The 11,673-nt window shown below is 32.3% G+C and overlaps 1 protein-coding gene across 1 annotated transcript; it reads left to right on the top strand.

The window, feature by feature from the left end:
* The first annotated feature begins 4,209 nt into the window (after nt 1-4,209).
* Nucleotides 4,210-11,673, top strand: LOC145586479 (putative inactive cadmium/zinc-transporting ATPase HMA3). Its single transcript, XM_081643321.1, has 11 exons — nt 4,210-4,603; nt 4,900-4,988; nt 6,772-6,970; nt 8,408-8,665; nt 8,790-8,887; nt 8,988-9,243; nt 9,430-9,567; nt 9,666-9,993; nt 10,070-10,272; nt 10,377-10,582; nt 10,677-11,673. The coding sequence occupies exons 3-11, from the start codon at nt 6,826-6,828 to the stop codon at nt 11,421-11,423; spliced, it is 2,379 nt and encodes a 792-aa protein (XP_081499447.1). The 5' UTR covers nt 4,210-4,603; nt 4,900-4,988; nt 6,772-6,825; the 3' UTR covers nt 11,424-11,673.

Below are 11,673 nucleotides of genomic sequence, written 5' to 3'. Positions count from 1 at the left end.
TGGAAGGATGAATCTGATTAGTTTGGAGTTGAATTAGGTGTAAATCATTAGATTAATTTGAGTTATTAATAACTTAATAATATTTGTTTTAATGTGTTAATTGAATTTTAGTAAGGGCATGATGGTAATTTTATTTAAAAAAGTTTACTAAAATAGGAAAGTTTCAGTTTGTTGCACATAATGTGTAACTTCCGTTTTTGGAAAATGTTGCACATAATGTGTAACGGAGGAAGTACTTATTCTCCTTTTTATACAAAATACAAAGTACTTTTAAAGATATTTACTTGTAATAATGGGACGGAGGGGGTAATATTATTTACATTGTTCAATTCTTTCATTTATATTTGCTCCATTAACTTAAAATTGCAACATTTTGACCATTTTGTTTGTCAATGTACAAATTTAATCATTGTAGTAAGGACCATGTGTCCAAATTATGAATTATGGAGTACATATAATGCCCCTAACTCATTATATAGAAAAATCATACTAGTAATAAAACTTGCAAAATTCGAGAGAGACAATAATTAGGCAGACTTATTACAGTCTTCCAAATTACACTATAAACTTTTCAAAATCTTCTAAATGTACATGTCTTATTGGATAATGCATGTTAACATATGTATGCATAATCTAATGGAAAAATTGTCAATAATAATATGACCTATCACCGGTCTTCTATAAATAAAACGACCTTTTGATTATTATGGAATAAAATGACCTTTGACATAGATCTGCTCAAAATAGAACAGAACCGGTTGGTAACCTATTTAATAGGTTAATGGTGCCATGTGTCATAAGGTGATTGGTCAATTTTTAAAAAACTATTTTATCATAAATAATTGATTTTTTTATTTATAAAAAAACAAAAACCAAAAGCCCCTACCCCATTACTGTCCAGCCACCACAAGCCCCACCCCACCACCGCCCAGCCACCACTAGTCCTCACCCCCACCCTCCACCACCATCCCTACCAACCTTATCATCCCGACCGAAATCCACCCCCGACTAAAATCCGATCCCAACCCCCACCCTCCATTATACCCGCATCAACCATCGTCCTTCACCCCCACCCTTCACAACTTTGACAAACCTAACCTTACCCTCACCAGCCCTGCCGATCGAAACTCCCACCCCATCCCTCCACCACCAGCCCAAACCACACTTACTTCCCCTTCAAAACCTTTCTACCACCACTATTTTGAAACACCCATCGTATCGGTTTTGCGGGGAAACGCGAGGATTTTGGGGAGCTGCGAGAAGCAGGAGATAAAGGGAGTTGGGTGGACTTGCAGGCAAGATGGAGGTGGCAGGTGATAGCGGCACAGTAGGGAGAGATATTGGTGGCAGCTGACATGGGGAAGGTGAGAACCGGAGAATGAGGAGGAGGCAAAGCAGTTGGCAGGAAGTTTTAATTTCTCTTTTATTTTAGTTAAGTTTTTTAAAAATAAAAATCATTTTATTGAAAATAAAAATGTATAAATTAAAATAAAATCCCCTAAACAATCACAATAGGACACGTGGCTGGCTCAACCTATAAAACAGGTTACCAGTTATTCATTCTATTTAAAAAAGATGTGTGTCAAAAGTCGTTTTATTCCGGAATAATCAAAAGGTCGTTTTATTTTTGGAAGACCGGTGAAAGGTCGTATTATTCTTGACAATTTTTCCTAATCCAATCTAATTTAATCTACGAGTAATATATTGGTTTCGAGGGTGTTTTGAGGTGGGTTAATGTTGGAAAATTAGGTAAATGGTGGAAAACCCGACAGAGGTAGTATAGTATTTTACAACATTTAACCTTTTACTCCCTCTGTTTTTATTTTTTATTTGCATTAGTTTGACCGGCACATTTGCCGAGATGCAACTTTTACCATCAATATCTTTAATTGTTAATTAACAAAAATTATAACAAAATTATATTATGAAACTAGACATTATGATGAATCTAATGATATGTTATATAATAACATTTACTCCCTCCGTCCCCTATTGATAGTCATAGTCCCTTATGGGCATTTTTCACGGAAATTAATAAACACAAATAAGAATAGTAAAAGTATATTGAAAAAGTAAATTGACATTGGGTATGCAAAAAAGTAGAGAGAGAAAGTAATAAAAGTACATGAAAAAACAAAATTTACATATGGAAAAGTTAAATTTGCACAAATATTATTGCAAATTGGAGGAAATTTTGGTAAAAAATTAATATTAATGGTTGTTGGAATTGAAAAAGCAAATGGGGTGATAATTTTGGGACTAAAATTTTCTCATAAGGAACTATCATTTGGGGACGGAAGGAGTATTTATTTTATAGAGGTGAAAAAATTAAGTCAACCATGATTTGTGAATAATGAAAAAATCAAAGTGATGCATTTAAAAAAAACGGAGAGAGTACATGCTTATTAGGTAATTTCTTACAATATATTTTTATGAGGTAGTTTTTCAAAATCTGGGTTTTATTGTAGGTCCTGATAACAAAATCCTTTTTTTTTCTCCAGATATCAGAAACAACAGAAAGTATGATTCAAGGCCTTAATACAATTTCTATGACATACGAAGTAGAAGATTAGTAACCATACTTTTAGCATACTTGTGTAATGTGTTGTAAAAAAATATGTACTAGTTACTACGTATATTGTAATTAATCTGAGTTGTGGTTTACTGGTTTTCCATAACTTGCAAGCTCAAGCAAGTATAAAAGTCAATTAACTTATCTATGAATTGAAAGAAAAGAGAAAAACTAGCATCATAAAACCAAATGGTGAACATTACAATTGCTTAGTTAAATTGTTGTGCCCGACCTGCAGTTAAACTTTGCATATCAACATTCAATATCAACTTTATGCTACATTGGTTATGATACCATGTTATAGACCAATTCAACCAAAATCTTAACCTTAGGGTTGAAGCTCAGAGATTAGTTTATATACTTTAATTTGTTAGTTATTGTATTCATCATTAGACTTAAACTAGTTAAATTTCAGTGAAATGCACGGATTTTACTAAATTTTACAGTGAAGTACAACATTGATTTCTGTGAAATAGATGCATGATTGTTTAATACGGAGTTATTATAATACAACGAAATTATAAATTAGGACTCGACACCAATTATTAGAAAGTTTAGTTTAGATTTTATGTAAAGCAAATCTTTCATGTCGATCAAATGTTCAAAAGTATGAAGTATAATTTTGTTGTATAATAAAAAAAATAGCCACATACGAAGTATAATAGTTATAATGAACAATTTAATATTTTACAGAAAGTTTAGTTTAGATTTTATGTAAAGCAAACTCATTATTTAGATACAATGATCTTTCATTATGGTAAGAATTTATTTATTTATTTATTATTATTATTTTTATTATTTTAAAGCAAATACTTTTGGTGGGAAAATACTCAATACAATGCTGTCAAGTATCATTTTAGGTTCGTATTTTGTAATATGTAATAGATAGATTTGTACACTAAGTTTAGTACACTAAACTTGAATAACGATTGTGTTTTCTATGTAGCTGACAAGAACGAATTGAATATAATTTCAAGCTTCTTTTTATGACAAAAAAAATAAGATATTTAATTCATTGGTTTTTCATCATAAACCTTCAAATTTTTACGAACCTTATATTCACAACATATGTTAATTCTTCGTTATCTAATCAACCTTAAAAATTTCTTTTCTCTCCCAGTAAATCCTTGATTCACTCTATTCCTTTTCTCTTGCATCACATTCACCCCTAATCAAATCACAATTAATAATTTTGAATTTATGTTTAATTTGTGTTAGTGAGTGAATTAGAGGTTAAATGACTAACAAAGATTTTGAGAGGCTCGTATTAAAGATTAGTATACGTTTACGAACAAAAAAACCACCAAAAGAAAAAGGACTAAAGAAACAAAGTGTGGTGACCAAAAGTTGAAACTAGTTTGAAAGAAGTTGACTAGCCAAATCCTCATGAAAAACACGTAACAAAGTTGCATGGGAGTGTGCATGGACTGTTGCTAGCACGTGTGTTTCGTGCATAACAGGCTCCTAACATAAGCTCACCAATGCCTCTGGCCCACGTGCCACTTGACAATAAAGTTATTGCCACGTATGTTTTTATGTGCCCTAATTTTTCCACCTTGTTACATTTTGCATCACATACTCAAATCTTAATAAAGTTGAAACAATATCTCATTTTACAACGACATCACTAAAAAGACTCTTGCTAGATTTTCCAATAACTATTATTCTTTCTTGTATTATAAATATAAGATGCATGAAAAAAATATAATTCATCATCAACTACATATATCATTATTTTATAATATCAATTATATTTTGGTACTCATATTTTATTTTTATCTAAAAATATGTCTACCTTCGGTACAATCTATGGTGATGATCAGCCTAAGTTCAGCATCCTTGCCATGATGAAGCCGCATGATGAGAATGATGATGACGACGATGATGATGGTGATGATGTAGCGCCGGCAGCTTAAACATACTTTCATGCTGGCATTCTAGCTAAAGAGTGTTGATCTTTAGGCAAAATCTAAACTCATCAATTTTATATATATGATGAGTTATGAAAGATTTACCTAGCTTTAGTTTCATGTAAGCTAATATACTTATATTTTTATCGATACAATATATGTATATTTATGTTTTGATGTAGCCCTAGCCTTGTACTAATTAAGCTAGCTAGTATTTGATAGAGCTAATATGGAGCATTTTGGCTTTATTTTAATGCTTAACTTTTTATAAGAATTAAAACTATATAATTTATACTTTTTAATCTTTGCCTAAACTGTGCATAAATTCATTCTTTGATAATTTTTTTTTTTCAAAATTAATAATTTCAGAGTTCTTGATGTTGTTGTTGATTATGTTTTGTTTCTAAAACGTTTCAGATCGATTGATGTACATCTAGGTAAAGACATGGATTTCATTTGCTTCATAGCTTATCTTGGAAAGCACCCCCAAATCCATTATTACTAAGGTAAATTAAATACTTGAACAATCCCTTAATTAACATGAATTAAATTAATTGAAGTGTAATGGAGTTATTATCACATACCATGTTATATTAGGCCCTTGCATCAAATAATTAGTCCTCAATTGTTACTTAATTAATCAATAAGAATATGTAATTGATGTTTGAAGATTAGTTTTGTTTTTTTTTTTTTTTTTTTTTTTTTTTTTTTTTTTTTTTTTTCCCCAACAATTTTTTTTGGCTCTTCTAATGATATAGTCCCTACTTCCAATTAAAGTTATAGGAACTTCTCCAATCTCCCATCTAACAATAATCAATAAGCAATTAATTAAATAAAAGGAGGGTGCTTAATTAGTAGGAAAATAATTGTATGCAAGTTGATCAAAACCCTAATTTAAATAGCAAACATAATCCAACCAAATAAATGAATCCTTTATGCTCGTGAGAATATCAAGTATTTAAAAACAGAGGAAGTATATAGATCAATGTATTAATGTATTATCTATCAAATATTATAGACTAACGCAATCATGTCACTAAGATTAACAATTGAGATACACTTTAACGATTGCAGAGAATGACATCATATATAATCATATCTTAATCCACAAAGATATCATGATATGCTATAAACAATGATACCAAGATATTTATACCAAAAAAAAAAAAAATGTCCCTCTATTTTCAAGTATTACACTTTAATCCAACATTGCTTTTTCTATGTTACTAACTTCAGTGAATGAGAATTTAAAATCATTACGCGAATAATGATAAAGGACAAAAGTGTAGCATTTAAAAAAAATGTAAAGAGTAAATATACTCCGTAAAATATACTTCCTCCATTTTTTTTAAGTTGACACCGTTTGACTTTTACACTATTCACATAACACGCTTTGACTCGCTTCTGTGGTTTATAAATACGATAAAACATATTTATGTGGGATCTTGTTTGAATCGTTTCAATGTATATTTTATTAATATCTACTTTTTATAATTTTACAATGTTGATAATTAGAGATACTAATAGTTAAAAACATGCGTGGACAAGTGTGATAATAGAAATATGTCGACTAAAAAAACCAAGGAAGTATAGTTTATTTAAGAGGAAATGATATTTGGATCAAGTATCCCATCCATGTAAGTATGACCCTCAGGAGGAGGAGGAGGCAAAAAAAAAAAAAAAAAAAAAAAAAAAAAGGTCAACCCTAAGCAGATAATGTAGAAATATTTTTCTATGTTTCAACTTGCAATTTGCAAAGACAACCAACATTTTTTTTTTTTTTTTTTTTTTTATATATGTTATGTTTTGAGGGAAAGAGGAGAAACATTTAAATCACTCATATATATATATATATAGAGAGAGAGAGAGAGTTTCTTCATGTCCTTCAATTGACAATCAAAAATTGAAATCAATAATTAATAAAAAAAAAAGGGGGGGGGGTATTCAATAAATCATGTCAACTCATGATCTGGAGCAGCCTTTGATACCAAGCACCCAACTTCAGCAAACTCCAAATTTACAACAAGTAATCTCTTACTTTTCTCTTGTTGATTTAATTTATTGATCAAAATGTCATGTTTATTTGTGATCCGTTTTAATGTAACACGTACGTTACTTCTATTTCATATATTAGTTACATTTACGTTTTCTTCTAAACAACAACTAATTAAAATCGAATCTTGTCTATGTTAATGTATGTGCACGATTTTGTTGAGTTTTAAATATTGATTTGGGGCTTAAATAAGTCACGACTTGATTGAAACTTGTTGAACCTGCGAATCAATACAGGAACATACAATACAAGAAGAAGATGTGAAGTTGGAGAAAAGCTATTTTGAGATAATGGGATTGTGTTGTTCATCAGAAGTTCCATTAATTGAGTCAATTGTTAAACCATTAAATGGTGTCAAGGACATTTCTGTTGTTGTTCCTACCAAGACTTTGACGGTTGTCCATGATATTCGCATTATTTCTCCTTCTCAAATTGGTATGTATTTTTTATTTTCATTTGTAAGGATATATAAAGATTGCTAATTTTAATTATTAATCATCTAATTATGATGATGATAATAATATTAAGTTTTTTCTAATAATTCTTCTGATATTTCTATGATGTGCTACGAGCCCACGAATAAATAAATTATAAGTATTTGAATGAATTTTGAAAATGTGTTTTAGCTAATAAAAGTGATTTTTCTTAATGTTCCCTTTTTTTTTTTTTTTTGAAGAGAAGAGGGCCGAAGTAATGAAGTAGTCTTGATTCTTCCTATATTTTTCGTTTAGAAAATAAATTTATTACTAATTGGACGGAGTAAAAGTCCACATTTCAATATATTTGGATTTAATTTATATGACATGAACTCCAATTAGTAGCTCTTGTGTCAAATGTTCTGACCAAATGGGTTTTTTTTTTTTTTTTTTTTTTCCTTGTCATATAAGTTCAATTTTAGTGTTGCTTTTTGTAGCACTAGTGGACATTTTTTAAAACTTTTAACTAGAGACGGCCTCAGACAATGCCTCGCTACATACACTTCATATTTCATTTCTCCTCAATTGTTGTCATATGTATTAGATTTATACATGCACTTCATATTGGATAACTAGATATATTAATATTTTCAGTATTTGATTCGATACAAAAATATTGACTAAAAAAATTACTAGATAGAGTGAAACTTTGGATTTATTTGTATACTATATAGTCTATATTATGGTCAGCTTCTTTTAGATAAATAACAATTGAGCTTGTTTGTATTTTATAATTAATGTTGTTGTCAATATGTCATAGGTCGTTATCATAATATATTTAATATATTATACTGTGTACTTTGTATTATATTTAATATTGTAAAACACAAATCATTAGGTGCAGCCTTCCCCTTATATACTTATATCATTATGATTTTCCTCTTTTTCATGGCCGTTTTCAATTCCTTGGTGTTAATGGTACGGTGTCTTAGACCAAGTATGTGAAAATTTGTTCTCTTTGTCCTGGTTTTAATCTTATAAAGTTTAGAAACGCATATTAAATGTAAATAGTATAAGAATATAAGTTATGTTACACATTATTTTGTCTAAACTTAGGGCCTGTTCACATGTACTGAACTGAGCTGATTGGAGCTGAGCTGAACTGAACTGAATTGAACTAATTGGAGCTGAACTGAGATGAAATGAATATTTTATGAGAGAGAGAAATTAGAAGCTGAACTGAACTAAACTGAACTGATTGGAGCTGAACTGAACTGAAATTAAGCTGAAGTGAACAGGCCTTTAATGTATCATATATAAGTCAAATAGAACATAATCTTACTCCCTCGATCTGTCCCAATTCACAAAATATGTAGTTAGCTAGTATGAATGAATGATCATCATCTCCTAACACTTCTCCTCCCTTTTATCGGTATTGGACTATTGGGTGTTTCAGTACAAGCATTGAATCAAGCACGACTAGAAGCAAGTGTTCGACCTCGAGGAGAAGCCAACTACACCAAGAAATGGCCAGGGAAGTGGAATATAACTTGTGGTGTGTTGCTTCTGTTGTCATTGTTGAAATATGTGTACCAACCTATGCAATGGTTAGCCATTGTGGCTGTCCTTATTGGAGTTCCAAACATTATTTGGAGAAGCATTGCATCTATCAGAAATCTAACACTCAATATTAATGTCATTGTTCTAATTGCAGGTAATTAGCTTATCTTTTACCTCTTGCTTCTTGTATCATGTAGCACTAAAATGACTCGGGTTTTGGGACAAGAAAACCTCAAGTCACATCCATTTCTGAGCTAATATTGTTTTGTACTTTGCAGTTGGAGGAACAATAGCTCTGCAAGATTACACAGATGCAGCTATAATCGTCTTCTTGTACAACATAGCTCAGTGGCTCGAGTCAAGAGCTAGTTACAAGGTATGGTTTCTCTCCTATATGAACTTTCATCCGTACCTTTTGAGATATATAAGTTGTTGATTATGAGTTGTATACATTTATTCGTGTTGTAATTATGTAGGCTATGTCTGTTATGTCATCTCTAACAAGCATGACGCCCCTGAAAGCAACACTGGCTGATTCTGGTAAACAAGTTGATGTCACGAGTGTGAATCTAGGAACCATAATCGCAGTTAAAGCAGGCGAAGTTATTCCTATTGATGGAGTTGTTGTGGAGGGTAAATCAGAAGTGGATGAAAAGGCATTGACTGGTGAATCTTTTCCTGTCATCAAAGAAATTGGCTCTACTGCTTTGGCTGGCACTATCAATTTAAATGGTTAGTTCAACACTTGTTAATTAGTATCATTTAAATTGAAACACAGTTTTTGGATGCAAGTAAAGTTCTTTTAGCTGTGAATTAAACTTGGAGATAGCCTTAGTATTTGCAGTTGTCATGAACCAAAAGATCAGATGAATTTATTGTTCGACTAACTCACTTTTGTGCCTGTTGAAATCTCTCTAGGCTATATCGGTGTAAGAACAACAATGTTAGCCGAAAATTGTTTAGTGGCAAGGATGGTGAATCTTGTAGAAGAAGCTCAGAGTAGGAAAGCAAGAATTCAGACATTTATTGAGAACTGTACAAAGTGGTACATTCCTGGTAAGTAACAGATTAAATCTAAGCTCGACAATGGTTTGCATCTACTGCTAGAGAATTTTCAATTTTCTTACTAATGTTACTACTTAGCTTTTTTGCAGTTGTTGTTCTGATATCAGCTGGTGTTGCTGTAACTCCTATTGTTTTACAAAGTAGTGATAAAACGCGCTGGTTTCATCTAGCCTTGGTTGTATTGGTGAGTGCTTGTCCTTGTGCACTAGTAATCTCTACACCAGTCACAATTTTCTGCGCTCTTTCAAAAGCTGCAACAGCAGGGCTTCTCTTCAAAGGTGGAGATTACCTTGAGCTTCTTGCTAAAGTTAAGACTGTCGCCTTTGATAAAACCGGGACAATCACAACAGGAGAATTTTCTGTCACACACTTTCAGTCCCTGCACGAAACAGTTAGCATCGAGAAATTACTCTTCTGGTTAGTTTCTAGCCCTATACATTCAACTAGTACTCACTTTCTTCTATTCATTTCTGATAGCTTTAGACATTGTCAGGATTTCGAGCATTGAGAGTAAATCGAGCCATCCAATGGCCGCGGCACTTGTCAACTACGCTGCATCACATTCTATTCAACCAATTCCTGAAATGGTGGAGGAATTCCAAAACTATCCAGGAGAAGGGGTATATGGAAAAATTGAGGGTGAACATATCTACATTGGGAATTATAGAATATCTCTAAGAGCAGGATGTACAGAAAGTGAGCGCGATTTTTTTATTTTTTTTATACTCGAAACAACTTAGATTAAGCTATAATCTACAGAACTGTTGTTTAATCACAGATTTTCTGCTGCTAATTTTCAGAATATGATAATGATGAGTTACATAAGATGGAAGAGAAAGCGAGTGGATTTATATACATGGGAGCAACTCTGGTTGGAACCTTTGCTCTATCCGACAATGTTCGGTCAGGAGCCATGGAAGCAATCAAAGAGCTAAAGGAATCAGGAATTAGAACAGTTATGCTAACTGGTGATAATCATGCTGCAGCGCAACAGGTGCAATATCAGGTACGCAGAAGAACATATTGTTAATCTAGACAGTATTTTAATTTTGTGTTTGCATTGCAAGTATTTCCTCAACGATGAAATTAATTGTATGCAGCTAGAGGACGCGCTTGACATAGTTCACGCGCAGCTACTACCAGAAGACAAGGCTAGAATCATTGAAGAACTGAAGAAGGACGGAGTAGTAGCAATGGTAGGAGATGGAATAAACGATGCACTCGCTTTAGCAACAACTGATATAGGAATATCAATGGGGATATCAGGTTCTGCACTCGCAATGGAGACAGGGCATGTAATTCTGATGTCAAACGACATCAGGAAGATACCAGAAGCAATTAGAATATCAAAGAAAGCATCTACAAAAATCGTTGAGAATGTGATCATATCATTTTCGACAAAGGGTTTAGTCCTTGCATTAGCCATTGCTGGCTACTCTATGCTCTTAGTTGCTGTTGTGACCGATGTTGGTACATGCCTGCTTGTAATACTCAACAGCATGCTGATTCTACGAGGGGCTGACGAGTACAAGAAGCCGAGTACTAAAGTTGTTCAGAATAAGTCTTGCTGTGATAAAACTGTCAAGGGAGAAGTTAAGTGCCAAAGATCAGTAAGCAAAAGGGCGATTCAGTCGAGTATTGAGAAGGCAGAGGAGGTGAAAAAAGGGTGCTGTGCTAAGAAAACCTGTACTGCTAAGATGGAAGGGACATTGGAGAAAAAAGATAGAGCGATTAAGGTTGGATGTTGTAAGAGATTGGCTTCGAATTGTAGGAGTGGGAAGTGCAAATCTTCTAGTGGGTGTAGTCAGTTTGGTGCAAGTAGTTCACTTGATGTTGTGATTGTATAAATAGATTTTTACATGATAAATATGAGTTTGTTTTTCGTTTTACTTTTTTTTAATCATTTTGGATGTTAATCTCTCTCATGATGATTGTAACTTAAACTTTAATCTTCTCAAGTTCTCAGGTTTATTACAAGGAAGAAACTATTGTTCAGTTTCTACTTTTTGATATTTTAGAGATATAGTAATTGAATTTATGTATTAGAAAACGTCATTAAATTCGTGTCAATTAATTTGAAACGAAAGGAATAGATTA

Source organism: Chenopodium album, chromosome 16 (genome assembly GCF_948465745.1).
Source record: "Chenopodium album chromosome 16, dcCheAlbu1.1, whole genome shotgun sequence".
NCBI classification, from domain to species: Eukaryota; Viridiplantae; Streptophyta; class Magnoliopsida; order Caryophyllales; family Amaranthaceae; genus Chenopodium; species Chenopodium album.
Note: the sequence above shows the minus strand (reverse complement) of the source record. Positions and strands in the feature narration are given on the sequence as shown.